At 39.8% G+C, this 18,675-nt stretch overlaps 1 protein-coding gene across 2 annotated transcripts in view; it reads right to left on the bottom strand.

The window, feature by feature from the left end:
- The window catches only part of LOC128011493 (plexin-A1), a 200,632-nt gene that overhangs the window by 146,688 nt on the left and 35,269 nt on the right, over positions 1 to 18,675 (bottom strand). For both annotated transcript variants that reach the window (XM_052593964.1, XM_052593965.1), the window contains exon 3: positions 13,463 to 13,645. In XM_052593964.1, coding sequence (XP_052449924.1) covers positions 13,463 to 13,645 — 183 coding nt within the window. The remainder of the gene's footprint in view (positions 1 to 13,462; positions 13,646 to 18,675) is intronic.

Here is an 18,675-nt window from a genome sequence, read left to right as displayed (position 1 = left end):
CACGACTCTTGGAATCCATTTTGGAGACCGTACAGACTTGGCTGGGAAACTAATATAGCCATCAGTATGAACACTGTTAGACACATTTGGGATACATATCCATCGTGCAGGGCAGAAAGGCTGGCAGAGGAGAGCGAGCCAAGAGACTGCTGGGGTCTCAATTAGGGAGGTGAGGGTTAGGAAGGTGGAAGAGCCACGGGTCCTGGCAGGATCAGCCGCAGCGAGCCAAAAGGTGACGGGCACCTGCTGCTGCGGCAGCCGCTGTCATTCTGTCAAGACGATTCTGCCTACTCATCCAGAAGCACCCCTTTGCCCCTGTCACTCTGTGTCTAATGCCTTCCCGCTCGTTGGAGGAGATCTACAGAGGTGCTAGCTGGCGGACAGACAAGGAAAGAAGAGGGTCACACAGTTAAGACCTGCAAATGTTAAGGTATGGCAATTAGGTGGTGGGATCCCAGTCCAAGCCAACTCTAAAAGATGTGGTACCGAGCCCAGCCAGATGGATTTGGGGGGAAGGGAGAGCCGGTTTACCTCACTCATCCATTGCACGGCCTCACTCTCAATCAGTCAAGCCAAAAACAAGAGCTATTGACATAGCCTCCATCAGTCTTCACGGTTGCTTCTGGTGCATTTCTTGGCACAGGTTCCCAATGTGATTTTTATTTTGTGCAAATGCAAGGCAGACACACGGAGGAAAAGATTGGGGTCATATTTCAGTAATCTACAGTTGAGGCAATTTCATTCCTGTCATCTTTCTCCACCCTCTTCTTCTGAAAGGAGAGGACACAGAACAGAGGTCAGTAGAGCCAAATAAATTAACGGCTTGTAATGAAGTGAGGGTGGGGAAAAGGGAGAGAGGCAGAGAAGGAGAATGAGAAATGACGGGTGAGTGTGGAAGAGAAAACAAAACAAGCATACCTGAGCATGTGAACAAAGTGTGTGGAAAAAAACAGAAGTTATTTGGAAAGGTAGATTCAAAAGTGACTTCCTAAATTGTTAACAAAGCTCACAGACTGTTGGGTTGGAGTCAAGACTGTTGGGTTTGAATGGGGAAAAATGCAACGCTTAATATGGCCGCTCTAGTAAAATCAAAGTCATGGCATCACTGCAGCTGGGATTAAAAGTTTCGGTTGCAATAAAAACAGTAAGCATTCTGAGATGTGCACTTTGTAATGCGCATGCACACTGACTTGTCTAGCCTGGAAATAAAATCTTCTTTTTTGTTTGTTTGTCTATTTGAGCAAAGAAACAACATTTATAAAACAGTTGTTGTCAAGTTTCATTGGTGATTTTAAATATAAAATTCAATTGTAAATTTGGCAAACAGTTTTGGAGAATTTGATGTTTCTACATTTAAAGAGATTAAAGAGCTGCACTTGCAGAGATGGCATTTCAAAGATGGACACAGAGTGAAACTACTTGCCTTAAATGGACTTTCATTGGAGTCAATTCAAGATTCAAGTTTTTATTTGTCACATACATGATTATACAGAGCATATATAACCAGCAGTGGTTATATAGAGCATATTATATAGTATATTATGCTCTATACAATTAAATAGAGCATATATAACCAGCAGCATATGAGTCCATCTCAAGTGAACCATTCTGCATTTGGGATAGGGCGGAAATACCATGTCAGGCCTTTTGGTTGGGCAGAACTTTAACCTATCCGGAAAGGTTTATTTGTCAGACTAAGTGGCTTGGATCAGCGAGTCAAATCCAATACTGGCACAATAGGCCTCTGGTCAATAAGTTGGAAGGGGAAAAAACAATGAAAAAATGAGCACACAGGATAGCAACTAATTTAACGATTCATCCCAATTGTGCTAACAAATGGAGGGATAAATATGTTATTGGGAAACAATTAGCCTCCTGATGTATCTTATAGACTTTAAACGAAGCATTTAATCCCTCTTTTCAAATGTATCAGAGCTCAAACTGTTATCTATTCATTTCCAGTGCAAGGAAATCTGCTTTAATCTGCTGGATTAACCCCTCTGCGCTGTTTTCATCAAAGGAAAACTAATGCTAGACGGCTCCCTGAGTGCACTCTGAACAATCGAGTCTTCAAAGAGGAAGGATAAAGAGGAAGCATCAATGTCAGAGAAACCTCAGAGCTGCCGCTTGATTTTCGAAAAAGCAAGACATATATGATGTTCGATATCTTAGCATGTACATCACTCCTAACATATACTTTACTACAAGCCTGTGGGGAATAAAAGGAAGACAATATAAATACCAGAACAGAGCTGTAAAATTAGCCAATTCTCTAACTTTTATAGCTTCTCAAATGGGTATTTTAAAGCTAAAATATCGCAGTAAGTCTTTATCAATAGCATTTTGTGAACACTAGACACTGGTCCTGTGGATATGCTCAATTATCATCAAGAAAAGCGTAGACAGCCAAGGTCACGACCACCAGGGGTCAAAAAGTCAACACATCAACAAGAGAATCACCCACCTCTTAAAACAATTGAGTACTAGCATTACACTGGATGAATCCAAGTGCAGGCCTGGACCCGCTTGGGGGCTAGAAATAAACTAAAGTGATTAACTCAGTGGCATGGGGTTACGTAAAGATGACATTTAATGTAATGAAACTTCATCGCACTCAGTCACGCTCTGCCCTTGTGCACGCCTGCATATGTGTGTGTGTGTGCGTGGTGGTCGCTGTATAACTCCTGTCATCTGAGATGTCCGTAGCTCAGCACTCACAATGTTCACTTTGTTGTGATGAATGTTCTGTAATCTGTGTTGGAACTGAGTGAAGGAGTTAAAGATCCAAATGTTCCCCAAAGAGCCAGCCTCCCTCCCACCAACCCTGAGGGCTGATTAATGGAAAGACTGCATGACTCTTTGTGATTGGAATGAAGATGGAGGGGATATTGTTTATGATCATTTTAGGAAAGAGACTGAACTGAACCCTGATTGACTACAGAGGGGCCTGTGGCCAAAAAAAAATGAGAGAAGGGTATTCACCATTTACAGGGAGGGATGTGATCTAAGTGTTAAATATTATAATTTCACATGGTCTCAGACATGCACACAAACACAGTCATCTTTGGCCTGCTTTTGACCTCACTCTTTTTAGAGCACAAAGGGCCCCTGTGTGATATCAAAGGCAAAACATCTCATGCACTGCTCAGATGGTCACCAACACAGACTAGACCCCCTGTATTTTAAAAACGGCTCAATGGCCTACAGACAAACCTTATCCACCCCCTAACCATAATATAAACATGTGTTTGCGTATGAACAAATTAAAATGTCACCTGAGATAGTCATTGCAATGGCCATCAATGAGAATCAAACACAAATGTGACCCTGAACCGCAAAACTAGTTAAAAGTGTACATTTTTGGAAATTGAGATTTAGACATCATCCGAAAGCTGCATAAATAAGCTTTGGTTTGTTACGATATGACAACAAAAAAGATCGAAATATTGAAAAAAATCGCCTTCAAAGTTGTCCACTAAAATCCTTAGCAATGCATCTTACAAATCAAAACTTAAGTTCTGGTACAATTTACAGTAGGAAATTGACAAAATATTATAAAATATATTCATGGAACATGATTTTTACTTATTATCCTAATGATTTTTGGCATAAAAGAAGATTCAAATCTATAATTTTGACCCATACAATGTACTGTTGGCTATTGCTACAAAATATACTTGTGCTAATTATTACTGGTTTTATAACCAATGGATATGCTTGCTGTAGCAAAACCAGATTGTACAATGTAACTAATGTATATCATGAAAAATAAACAATACCATAGTTAAACTGTCATTTTTCATGTTACATAAGCAAAAAAAGCCCCAAGAAATATGTGAGAAAATGCCTATTCATGACCACTATTTGGGTTGGTGAATTGCTAGGTATCTATAAGGAATGTGTGTGGTAGAGAGGGAAAAATCCACATCATTCCTTTTCTGTAGTGGTTTAGTGGTTTAAAAGAGACATGGGAAGACGTGTCTTTCTCCAAGCCAATGAGGATCTCCCAGAAAGAGAGCACTTCCATTTCCTCTATCAATCGCTTTCGCTCCACTCATATGCAAGGCCACAGAGGGGCAATGTGGGCCCCAGCCACGCTTCCTCCAGGGCTCGGAGCCAGCATGCAAGTCATACAAACACCACAGCCTGCCACAGAAGATCAGGGTGGCCCACATGGGAGGGAGGAGAGATGAAGGGGAGGATGGTGCGGAATAACGTGGATGAGCCACACACACACTGAAACACAAACACACAGCACTGAAGCCTGTCAGGACGCTTGCCAAGTCCGTATACTTTAATTACGGGAACGCCTGACCATGAAAGAGCAGGACCGATTGCATGTACGCTCCACACAGAGAGATTACACTGCAGACGCATGGCTCTCCACAGCCCGGATCGTTCCTCAACAATGGGCTGAAAGGCTCGAAGAAAGACAGGGACTTGTGTAGAGGGAGGAGGCTGTCGTCCAAACCATTGAGAGGGACATGCTGATGTCATGCGCGGTAATCTTGCACCAATGAAGACATAATGAATGTTGGCACAGGGAGGGTCTACAGATGGAGTGATCCCTGATTTTCCCTCTCTTTGTCCTTCCCTCTTTAATCTTTCTGCTGTTTTGCACTCTCTCACAAGGAATTTGAAATCACTCAGCTGAGGAAAAATTCAAATGAAAGACTGGTTCGCTTTACAGATGTGGCCTCAATATCCCCGGGCTTCCTTTTATGACAGACTTATAATTCTGTTGAAACCAAATGTAAGTGTGTGTGAGTGTGTGTGTGTGTGTGTGTGTCCACTGCCTCTTCACCCCTCTGACTTTGAGACTCAAATGGAAAGGCTCACTCTTACATGCCAAGAGCTCCTAATTCAAGATTGCGAGTGGCTAGTGAGAATGCATATTCCGGGCAGCAGGTGTGTTGTGCGTGTAAGCGAGCACATGAGTGTGTGTGGGTTCGTGTCAAAGGGCCTCTCCGTCCTGATTGCAGGGCCCTCTCGAGGGACTTGATGCCTACTTGATAATCACTGTCTGGAAGTGCTGAGGCCCCCAATAGCCTGTCTGAGGCCGGAATGGCTTCCTCTCTTTTACAGTGCAATGATTAGCATCTCAAGGGCTTCAAGAGAAACCAAGCCATGGAGGTCGCAAGAGACTGAGGTCTTTGATATGATAAACTCAACTCGAAAGAATCTTGCAATTCGAGAGGCTCAGACTTGAAATTCAGTAACCCAGACTGATTTCATGAGAAAAAGTCACTTTTACGAGTTTGGCGCCAGTTTGATTTGTATAAAAACATGATTTTTAGGGAAAAAACATGAAAGTCCACCCCTAAAACACTTAAGTTTAAAGTACAGAAACCTCCTTACTGTATCCATTTGTTGAAGATCAGGTTTGATGTCACTGATGTCTAGTGGTCGATTGATATCAAACCATTTTGAGGGACTGGTTTTAATTGTGTACAATTTGAAAGATTTGACAGCAATGTCATATGTTGATTTTCCACAATTAACGATTTATATTTTTGTTTCTTTTGTCCATTTTGCAGCTTGTCAGTGAGAATAACAAAGATTTTCAATGTATGAAAAAAAAACTTTTTCAAAATTACAAATTTTTTTATTTCAATAATAAAAAAAAAATGTTCATTATTTTTTTAAATAATGTAAAATTCTGTTTTAAATAAGTTTTTTAAAACCTACAAGTGAATTTAGGAATTGCAACATTAAATGGTCCAGCATTTTTTGCAAAATGGATATTCATAGGTAAAATGTGACCCAGGACCATAAAACCAGTCATAGGGGTATTTTTTTTTTTAAATTGAGGTTTATACATTATCTGAAAGCTGAATAAATAACACATTGAAATTCTGGAATCTGAGGGTGCAAAAAATTGTAAAAGATAAATAAATATCGCCTTTAAATTTGCTGCATTTGTTTATCATTTTGGCCCATACAATGGCCATTGCTACAAATATACCTGTGCTGGCATTTATTTCCAATGAGACAGACTTCTACGGGGGGCTCTTCAAATCTCAACCTAAATGAAGCTTCAAAGGACCTAATCTCATACCAGAAGCTGCAGATTAGCCACTGTGGACCTTGTGACACTATGGTGGCCACTTAAAAGAAGGATAAACCTGCAGAGACAGACTCTCATTCATGATGCCGTGCCTGGCCAGCAGTCATGAGAAAGCTGCTATCCGATGTCTCCTGCTCCTGTTGTTTTTCTTGGGTGGACCGATTTCCTCCTGTGGAAACAGCGGGAAATAGAGGTGCTATGTTCTTTCATGCCTTCATAAATTGATGGTCTATATAGTGTTATCTTACAAAAATACGCTAGTGTGGTGCGGCTGCATGATGAAAGGATTTCCGTTTGATTCTGCTCCGTCTGCGTGCATACACGTCGTGACATTTCAATCTTAAGGTATTGAATGATGTAAGGAACTCCAATGAGCTTCACAAAAAGGTGGCAGACAAGATCACTGTTCTTTCTCATAATCACCTGCAGCATGTCTGTGGAGAAAATAAGGGTCTGGCAGCATTAAGAAGTCATTATCTTTAAAGTTACAAGGAAGAACTTTCCTACCAAGTGTCATCTTCATGACAGCACTTGAAAGGAGGTCCCAGAGGGGCCAAACGTATCGCCTCTGATCATGAAACGTAACAAACAGGAGAGCGCATTAGAATTCTGGAGGGCTGGCAGGACACTTGCGTGAGGTGCCTCCATAAACAAAGAGAGAGAGAGAGACGGAAGAGATGGCAGGCACCCCACATATGCAGATGAGATGCATGACACACTCAGTTTCCACAACAACGGAGCCCAAGGGAGAGCTGCCCTGGTGACAAAGGCTTTGGCAGCATGAACACCAAGACCCCCTCACAGACAGAGCTTCATCCAGTCATTCTGTGATCTGGGCTACAAGAACTTGCAGCAATACGCACATATACTCTACACTGAACCACCACCTATTTGCCATTTCTGTTCTGGGATACAATTTCCAAATAAATATTTTTAGTAACACTTCACTTGAAGCTTATAAACAAGACACGTTGTATTTGTTATGCATTTTAAAACATTCATAATGCACCTTATAATTAGTTGCATGTTCTTGAAGATAGTTATAATACATCCTATGCTTAGTCCTACCTTACATGGTTAAAGCTTTAACAGTATAATGCATTAGAACACATTAAATGATTAGTTGTTTTATTGGTTGATTGGTGTTTTAACTCTATTCAAAAAAGTAAAAAAAAAAAAAAGAGAGATTTTAAAACAGCACAATTTAATAAAACATGTCTTAGAGATACTGGACTGAATATGCCATGAACAGCATATTGGTGGATCTCCATTTGATATTAAAAACTTATTTTAGAATCCTATTCTGCATCATGAAACACACTAAATCATGTTACACATTAATATCTTGTTAGAATCCATTATACTCCATAAATATGTATCAAAATACATTAAAATTGAGACTTTTGAGAGACAACGTGCATTGTTTATATTAATATCAATATTAATATAATCATAAAAATATAGCAATAAATATTAATAGAAATATTATATTTAAAATGATCTTTTCATAGGTAACACTTGTCAATAAGGTTTAATTCAATAATTATTTATTAATAAATACATTAAATTATTGCATTTGCAGTTATTCGTGTAGGTTCATGTTAATTTAAGTGCATTGTTCATTGTTAATTCAAGTTTGTTCTTAATAGACATTTAAAAAATAATGCATACAACTTGTAATGTCAAAAATGCTTTAGTAGCCTATATTTACAAATAAACATGAAAAACCATTTTTTAAATATCAGCTATTGTATTAACTTTGATAATAGTTAATATTATCTAATAGATAATAGTCCCTAATGTTCATTTATTCAAGTGAAGTGCTACCAGTTTTAAAAATCTTTAAACTTGTCCACATACTGTAAATACAAACCTCATCTTTTCATCCATCACCTGTCCAGACTGAACCATCCTAGACGTTCAGCGTGATTGATGGACCCTCTGCAAATGCTCTGGCGGGACACTGCGGGTGTACGGCCCCTACAAGTGTGGCATGTGCACGAGGGCAAACTGCAGGGATGGAGAGTTCAGTGTTAATACGTGTGACTGACCACAGAGAGTGCCGTGTCTGTTGTGACGAACGGACAGATGGCGCCAATGAGAGGAAGGCAAGCGAGCAGCTGCTTTGGTCCTTCACTGCGGGTGGAGGATAGAGGCGTGTCTGCATTTGTCAGACAAGGGGGATGACGTCAGGGCGGCCGCAGATGCCATTGGGCGGGCAGCTGTCCTTCCCTGGCATCAGGTGAGGTTGTGCACAGTTGCACTGGACACAGCTGTGGTGAAAGCTGGCAAACAGCCTCCCAGGAATGTAGCTGGTCACATCCTCTGTTGGCATCTGGTAACTATCAGAAATACACACACACACACACACAGTGTCCATTGCTCTGCTGGAGAGAGCAAGTGGCCAACACACATCAGTGACCCACTGTTCCACTCGACAGTGTCCAGGGCTCCGGGATGGAGTCGTGTCTGAATGCTGGATATCCACAGCTGTCAAAGGAACACAGGCCACCTCATCGCAGCATTAAACAAATGAGGCAGAAAATGAGAGAATACCCGGCATTACCGTCAGTCGGTTTACGAAGACTCAAAGCACATAAACACAAGCTGTTTGGAGGGTGTATAAACTTTTATGCTAACACAGCGTCCTTTGTTCGTATGATGATAGCTTTATTTGCATTTGTTTCATTTCGTAATAGCCCGAACAGGTTTATATACAATCACCATCCATTACAGGCTAATTTTAGAGCCAGATATCCCCCCCAGACTTGTAGGTTAAGTGCTACTCAAGGGCACTTCCAAGCAAAGTCAGGACTTTGAAAAAAAAAAGAAAACCCTGTGAGCACCTGGTTAAAAGTGTGCTTTCCTCACAGATGTCCAATGAGCTTCATAGCCAGGGGCTCTTTCAATCAAACCCATCTGTCAGAGCTTAAAATGGCTATGTACCACAAGGGTACACAGGCCTACCGAACTCCCTTGATAACTTCTCCCTAGATATGCAGCTACCTTCTAAGGTGGCATGTTAAATGAATCTGAACTTCATAACACTTTATATAACACCACATGTGACACAAATAGTACTTATAGGGCACTGGAGACTCGACTTACAATGAGCTCTGTTAGAGTGTAATCATAGCATGTTGCTAAGCTAATGACACAATACTCTGACAAGTATAATAATACCCAGAACAACAGGACACTTTCAATAAGATTAATCTTTTTTTTTCTTTAACCACTGAAAACCCAAAATACCCATTTTAACCTTCCATATCAGCTAAAAGTGAATCTTAGCAGATTTTAAGCAGAAAATAATTGACTTAAAATGTAAGAAATAAAAGCATCTACCTCAAATGCTGCAAAAGCAGAACTGTTAAAATCAAGGACTCTATCCACCCCAGTAACCATCTTTTTACTTTGCTGCCATCTGGTAAGCACTTCCGTAGCCTGATGGCAAAAACCGAGAGACTCAGAAGGAGTTTCTTCCCCCAGGCCATCAGGCTCCTAAACTCAAAACCAGCCTCTTAACATCTTCATGTCTCCACTTAATATTCATTTATCAGTAAGATATTCATCATTCTCTACCTCACACTGACATACTGACAGTGTCAACCTGTTTGCACATTTGCCTCTTATACATTCCTGTGTATCTTAATATTTAAGACTACAGTATAATGCACATATGCACATCGTACATCCCTGTGTATCTTAATATTTAAAACTACAGTTTACTTTCATGCACATTATTTTACATACTATTTTTATTCTTATATTTTTATGGTTTGCTTTTATTTTACTCTTTCATAGCTATATTTATGTATATTTTCATCTGTGTTGTATTTTTCAATAATTGCACTGCCCATGGAGCAGACCTGACTCACATTTCACTGCTGGTTAAATATGCTCTATATAATTGTGTATGTGACGAATGAAAATCTTGAATCTTGAATCTTGATAAAAGCCACAAAATTCCAATCCTTAACTCAATAAATCAGGTTGCATGCATGCATTCTTAAATAAATAAAAAAAAGTTCCACGATATTCTGAATCCCTAGAAAAACTAAAAAAAAAAAAAAAAAAATATATATATATATATATATATATATATATATATATATATATATATATATACATACATATATAATATCAAATTTGTTAATTACAATGAAATATATTAGTTCACAGTTAAATTTTAATATTGAAATGAATATACAAATATAGAAAATAAGAATTTGACACTATGATAAATTTCATTTTTGTAAGGTTTTAGGATTCAGTCAAGAGACTGAGGCAGAAACAGACAGTGTAACGAAATGATCAAGAGGATCTTTTACTTGAGCCTGAACAAGAACACTGAATTGATACAGATTGAGGCAGAAACACAGGCACAGTGCCCGCTATAACAGAGGAGCTGGATGTGACATTTATTGTGTCTGTGTGTGTGTGTTTGAAAGAGAATAAAATGAACAGCAATTCTGTACTGGCACAGATACAGCTTCACCTTGACAACGAGAATGTTAGATGCTTAGAAAAGTCACCACAGAAGAAAAAACACAATTACAACACGCTACAGTCTGTCTTCCTCTGATTTGTCCCTCACAGGCTTCATAATACTGTTCGGAGCGACTGACCAGACTACAAACTACAGAAGACGTTCATTGCAGCTCGCTCCCTAATCACTGCCACCAATCATGGCTTCTAACGTTCCCACCGAGGTCTACAAGATGTTGTCAATCATTAATCGTTCTCAATCAGGCGAGATTTCCACAAGGAGATATCACTTCCTGCCGCCACAATGTACCCCACACCCACCCCACAAGCCTTCCTTCTTGCTCACTGCTTCCAAATGTTATCTGTAATTAACATTCACTCTGCAAATTAGCTCAAATCAGATCATGCTTCTTAATTAAAGTGACATTTTTGAAGTGGAGGGGTACACGTGTGGCTGCGTTAACATGCTAATTAGCCACGCTAACATGCTAAATGATAAGTGACCTGTAGCAGCATTTTACGTCTCCAAGGGAGGTCTTCCCTCAAATCGGACCTGCAGAGGCAGGTAGGTGGACATTACATGGTTATGCACAAGCACCTTAATTGGCATGTTGTCACGAGTCGTAAACTCGCAACTAAAATGGCGCTGAGAATTGACCACATGTCGGTTAGCATACTAGCGCTGTCAGTGCATGCAGTTATATAGAGCTCAGATTCAGATTGTTATGACATGCAAACAAATTGTCTAATCCGCCAGATTTTCAACCAGGTTTATTAGCGGTTGTCTTCAACTGAGAGCTCGCCAAGCTGAGGGTTGAACTTGGAGGATACAGGTGATGTCAAGAAGGCCTGCATATTTATGAGGATTTTTTATGGAGATTTCCACTCCTGTGAACCCCCAATAGTGGACTCTATCAAATCACTGACATTGACCTCCTGTGCATCAGCCCACAAGAGCCACATTTCTTAGTAGGGTCACACAATACATCTCTTACAACACATACGCACATGTATAAATCTCACTGCCTTCAAAAACTCACTTTACACAATCCATCTGCATAATAAATTATGAACATCTTTCACACATAATTAACAAGAACTCTTTGACTTATAACTTTTGACCAAATTAATGCATCCTAGGTGAATGTAAGCATCTATTTAAGAACATAAGAATTTTACATAAAACAAAATGTCACAGACACAGACCGAACAGTAAATAAACGAATAACAGAACAAAAGATAGAACTGACAAACAAACAATAGATCAAATCAAAGACAGATTAAACAAACAACAAACTGAACAAAAAAATTATAGAAAAAAACAAATGCTAGATAGAATAAACAAGAACAAAAATAGATGGACCAAAGAAACGATAGATCAAACAAATGAAGAACAGATTGAATAAACAAACAATAGGCAGAATGAAAAAAAGAATAAAAGGTAGAAATAGAATAGTAGAACAAACAATGGAAAAAAAGTTAAAAAAATGATAAATCAAAAACAAGGACAGACAGACAGACCAACAGACCGACAGACCGACAGACCGACAGACAGACAGACAGACAGACAGACAGACAGACAGACAGACAGACAGACAGACAGATAGATAGACAGACAGACAGACAGACAGACAGACAGACAGACAGACAGACAGACAGACAGATAGATAGATAGATAGATAGATAGATAGATAGATAGATAGATAGATAGATAGATAGATAGATAGATAGACGACAGATGGAAAGAATGACACAGAGTGACAGACAGAACAAATGTTAGACAGAAAAAAAGATAAAATTACAGAATCAAATGAACACTTCTGTTACCATAAAGTGTGTTATTTATTACTTAAATATGTAGCATGCATAAACAACACCCGATTAGTCAAAAATAATAATTTGCGAAAGTAAGAGAAAACATTTAAAAACATCACTTCAACTAGAGCCAAACAATCTTTAATGTCACAGTCTCACAGCCAGTCATGGGTCTTTGATTCACAAACATTAACACACACACATACTTGTACAGCTGTCTGCAGCCACTAAGATTTAGGCCCCTGATTATATATTCATACAGATGAATCAATAAGGCCTCGCAGCAACTAGAAGACTAGAGGAATTACAATGAGCCCACGTCAATAGGCTACAGCTTTGCATTTCATTAGGGCCAGACCCACACTTTAGCACTAAATGAATAGCAATAAAACAGCACCGCCGGCACCAAAGCACACCCAAGATCCAGAGCTGGCCCGTCTCATACAGCTCGCTGTTTGAGAGCTCAGACATAGTTGGCCAGAGCTCTGCAAAGGAACTAGATTGGCTGAGATGGTCGAACAGTGAAAGACACAGGAACTGGAAGTTGGTGAGAGACATGCACATGATTGGTACTCAATTAACTGATGCATGCCATTAACATATGTACATACACCTTTCCAGCTTTCACCTTATTAGGGACCCAGACACACACACTGTATTTGCGCACGGGCCATTGATTTCTGTCTAATGACACAGGCAGTGCTGTCCGGCTTGGGGGCCGCTACAGGAAGAGCAAGACAGAGGAGAAATGCGATTCCAATGATGGGATATCATTCGATATCCGCTGATCTCCCGTCACCACCACTGCGCACAGCCTATATCCAGCCAGCGGTTTAGACATCACGCCGGGGTCATATACAAGGACTGAGACAAGAATACTGCATACTTCAGCACAAGCACGTTTGTGTAGAAGTGTGTGTGTGCATGTGGCTCATTTTCAAATTCTTGAGTGAAAATGTGTTTGATTATCAGTAGACTAATACAAACAATAAAAAAGTCACTTTCCCAAAACCTTTACAATCTTCCACAACCAACCTCAAATGAACACATATGATTGCTGTACCACAACCAAAAATGAATCATGCGACTCACCTTCTTAATCCTGCCGCTACGGGTGCCGGTAAAGGCTACGGTATGGCCACGATAATCATACGCAGTCACTGACGTCATCCCATCGTCTTTGTCCAGGAATAAAGGAATCCCTTCGATCGTAATGGTGCCTCCTAAAGGCTGGTTGAAGTCCTGGCCACAAAAGTTGTCATCTATCTGGAGAGGCTGTGGAGAAAGATAAAAAAGGAGTTATTCGAATTGTTACAGACTGGGAGTTGAGGCAATGGAGGCCAATGTGGCATTTTCACTCATCTTCATCTTCTGCAATACCAATCCATTGCTTGATATTCCTTAGGGTCATTAAAGGCCATATACTGTATTTTCTGTGCTAATGGATCAGCTAGAGGGCCACACTCATACAGATATATTGCAAGATGAGTCCCTGCACTTGTGCCACTCAAAGAACGGTCGGAGAATATAGAGGACCTGAGGGGAAATCATTCTCTGCTCTTAACTCCTTTGTATGGACAAACTGCTAAAACGGACATAGCCGACACCAAATGTTGCACACAATGCCTCGCAATTCAAACACACACACGATCCCTAATCGTACCACACAAAGTCGACCGCACAATGAACAAAGTGTCCCGGGAGACGTCCTCCCCACTCTGGTCGACAGACTGGGCTCATTAGCAGAGACAAAAGTGGCCATGACCCCCACTGCCCCGCATTGCTACCCAACAGTGCCCCTCATTCTTCACCCAGCGAGGGGTGCCACTGCTGCCAAGGATGACCCATTCCAGGCAGCGGGAAGGATATTCAGGCTTGCAAACACTGTAGCGGACCAGCGCTGTGCCCTACAACACAAGAGAGCACGTCCTTTCCTAAACCCCTGGGGGATGTCAGGATTTGCTCTGGAAATAGAATGAACAGAAGGGGATTGGACTAACAGACCAAGTGCATCCTTAAGGTTAGCGACCGTCTGGGTTACACCGACCCACCATGCACCTACTGTAATTACAGTCGTCCTGCACTCAGGTGTGAGCAGGACTAATCTCTAGAGAGAAAACGTTTGTTGCTCACCGTTCGCAGCTATTGCCGCTAGGTGTTATTCTCCGTTAGATGAGGAAACATTATGTTGGCAGAGTTAATGACGCTGGTAATGGCGGTTAATGCAAGCCAACCAATGATGCTGGAAATACCACTTGCGTTAGCAAAGCTTGAAAAGTGCTGGCAAAGACAAGGTTGTGGGGACAAACTATGCCTAATGGCGTGTACCGTGTGGATGAATTCAGCCTGAATAACAGCAATGCCCCCGGTGAGGCATGGTTGCGCAAAATTCTGAATTAAAGAACTGAAATGGCACAGGAAGTTGAACTGAAATGACAAGAAGGGGAATTTACTGAATTGTAATTTAAAGAAATTCAACACAGGAGATTCAACTAACTAACTTTCTATACATCTATTTATCATCCATTCTATCTTTCTTTCCATCCCGCAACCAGATTGCACCTTTATCCACAAGGAAATGCTACATCCAACCACCTATTTATCCATCTTTCCATCCATTTGTCCATTTATCCAATCATCCCTCAACCTGTTTGCTCCCTTCATTCACGAGGAAATGCTACATATTGTATGTATACAGGTATATCACTAAACAAGCATATGTACACACAGTCAACCTAGAAATCACATACACTGCTAAAACATAAACCTTCTATTCAGTATCCCATTTGAGAACTGCAAAAATAACAGGGCAGCCACCCATAGCCAGTGACCGCGACTGGCAACGATGCGCATCTATCAAGGTTCTACAGTATGCCTCATGCAGATTTCTTCTTTTTCCCCTCAAATTACAGCTTCAATATGGGACAAAAGGAGAGGGAAAGATGACTAAACAAGAGTGCAAAGTGGATTGGCTACAAGTGGGAGGAATGTGTCCAGTTGCAGAATATTTTCAGTGGGAGGGTAAGGGAGGAGACGGATGTTTTGGACTCCTGACCCAAGAAGAAATCTCATCTCTCCCATAAATCTCTAGTTTTGGAGCAGGGCATTAAGAGACACAGACATGTTAACAAGTTAAAGAAAGGACTATGCGACCACAGTTTCTTGGGCTGGACCGAGACCGTCATCTTCAATATCTGTGGAACGTGAAGGGGGTGACAGCTGAGATGGAAGTGGGCCGAAATGCCTCTGACAGGCTTGACAGGAAGGAGATGCCTCAGAGTCCAGTCAGAAAGTATGAACCTCAAAAACTTTAATGAACCCATCGGTGTTGCTGCCACTGAAGATCAAACTGACCCTACGTAATAAATCACAGCACATTTGCACATTTCCCACCAACAATTATTTGCACGCTAACAACCAACCTAAAAATGACTCACTTCCAACTGCATTATTTACAAATTTGGGAATGTAAGGGAATCTACTGAAAATCTGATCTTAAAGAGATATATACTTTCTATTTTATGGTACCTTGTTGTCATTTCACAGACTAACAGCATCATTTCTCATTTACTTTCATTACATAGAGAAGGCCCAGAATATTCAACCAAAAAAATTTAACTTTCACAGAAGAATGTAAGTCACACAGGTTTGGAACAACACAAGGATGAGTAAATAACAACAGAATGTTCGGTTTTGGGTAAACTATCCCTTTAATTCTAAAAATACTACTCAACAGCATGGAAGGTTTAAGACAAGGTGGCTGTTGTGTAAATGTTTTATCTAATAAAAACTCTTACGCGAACCCCTGATATTACCAAAATTCTGAGTAATGTCTGGTTGATTCGTCTCTGCGGATGTCTAAGCACAAACCTCAAAGTGTCCTGATTTCAAGTCAGTGACCCAATGAAGACCAGTGGGACACAGAAGTGTGCTAACTCAGCTCTGTTCTCACACAAACACACACACTCAGCTCTAATCCTTATGTCTTATCGTTACACCATCTGATCGATCTCACAGCAGACACGATCCAGCTCTCTCTTCTATCAGTCCATCTCATTCTTTTCCTGCTCTCTCTCTATCCGTCCAATGATAGCCTTAGGTATTGACGGGGGAGGCAGGGTTTGACATAGGGGGATGTGATAGACAGACAAGTCTCAAAGGGTTAATCTGGCTGCATGTTTTAGAAACGCTGCAGGCCTGATCCAGAGAGACTGACACCTGATAGACCAGGCATTTTGGGAGAACATACACAGGAGAGATACAAAGTTCTCAGTCCTGTTTTTGAGAGCTAAATACAGTTATGTTCACACAGTTCAGTTAGAGTGAGGAGAGGACTGCATTTTATAAGCAAATTGAAACTTTTTACAATCAGTAACTATAGTTACAAAAAACTATTTACATTTAATTATTCATTCTTATTCAACCATTCATCATTTTGTCATTATTATATATTCATTATTATATTTAGTCCACATATATACATGAATATATACAGAATTTCAATTTTATCAGTTATAATTATAAACAAGAATATAAATTGTGTGTATGTGCATCTCAGAAATTAACAGTTTTCAAATGTATGATGATTTACAATTTATAATTATATTTATTAAATAGTATCGCAAAAATATAAATATTTAAATATTTTTATACATTTTAAATACACATTAATCTCATATCATAGTTATTATAATTAGGTTTAAATAATTTAAATATTATAATTATATTCTATTTATAATTTTTTATAAAAGGTTATATAAATAATATAAAATCTTATTTTTAATATACATGAATATTTAAACAAATTATAAGGTTTTTGAACTAAATATCGGTTGAATAATGAATTTATACATTTATGATAATATTTATAATATTTTAAAATATGTATTTATAATAGAAATACTGTAATATTTGATTGTTTTAATACAATTTTAATAATTATATATAATTATATACACATACATGTAAAATTATAACTAAATAAACTTACGTTTATTAAGTCAATTATTATAAACTAAATTAAACTAGTATCACAAAGAAATAAATACAGGAAAGATATACCAAAACCAGCATAAAAATGCACAAAAACACTTCTTATATTCTTCCTAACACTACTGATTGTCTATAGAGTCACTCATGTGTGTTCAACATGAATCCTTATTTGTGTACACTCAGATGTGTACCAAGGTGTTTGTTTTTTGTTTGTGCATGTGCGCAATTGTTCTTAAATGAGGTTGTGCTGATGTGTGTGTATGTGTGCGCTTGTCCTTAAATGTGTTTGTAGATGGCGGAACACATAAATGAAGATAAAGAGAGGCTGCCAAAATTTCTGGACACATGTCCTAAGAGAAAGAGAGAGAGCGAGGTATGAGTGGATGGATGGCAGGCTGCCAGCCTCCTGTTTTGATTGGTGACGGTGGAAATGCAGCGGCACAGCCGTTTGCCCTTTGTTTCCTCCAAACAGCCAATGGAGGCTCTCTAATTGGGTCTTAATGGTGCTCACGCTAAAGCGAGCCAGAATTCAGGCACTCTCTCCACCGCTCTCACTCTCTCTGGCATTAACAGCATTAGACAGGAGAACATCACAGATTCCCAAAAGCATCTGAGGCTTATCTAAAAATATGCGTCATATTAGCATGGCCATCATGAGCTGTCATTCAGCTTTATATAATGGTGTTATTTATAAAGCTGCTTCCACTGTGCAATCCTATTGACCCTCAATCTAAAGTCCTTTAGCAGGACTTAAATTCATTATGTAGGCTGTCTATCCTGTCCTTTGATTAAGGAAAATATGATTCGACATTCCTGCAGCTCAACTGGTAGCACCAGAGGTCATATAGGTCTTGGGTAGATGTTAATGTTAATGACTTCCTGTAAATATTTACATACATGCTAAACGGTTTATACAGAAATATACAGTCAGACACATTCACACCCATAATGCATTCTCACATTCACCTACACTGTCTAGTACATGCTGTGGTCCTGTTGTTTAGGGCTTGTACCCCGTGGCACGGCTGTAAGGCAGAGCAATATATCAGTCTACGCTTTCACCTTTAATCACCTCTGGACTCTCTCTCTCAGTCTCCATTCCTCTTTCACTCCATCCCTTCACCTGGCACTAAAAAATGCACTCGTGATCTTTATCGTTTGGCTTTATAACGCCTGCATGAGACAGTCATGGAGCGAGAGCAGGTGTTCACCGCATGGAGGCACTGGAAAATATCAGTGAAAAGTGGAGGAGAAGTGTGCGCTGCTGATAGGGGCTGATTTTGAATTGAAGGTGTAGATTAAAATACCCTTCA

This window comes from Carassius gibelio, chromosome B23, assembly GCF_023724105.1.
Source record: "Carassius gibelio isolate Cgi1373 ecotype wild population from Czech Republic chromosome B23, carGib1.2-hapl.c, whole genome shotgun sequence".
NCBI lineage: Eukaryota > Metazoa > Chordata > Actinopteri > Cypriniformes > Cyprinidae > Carassius > Carassius gibelio.
Note: the sequence above shows the minus strand (reverse complement) of the source record. Positions and strands in the feature narration are given on the sequence as shown.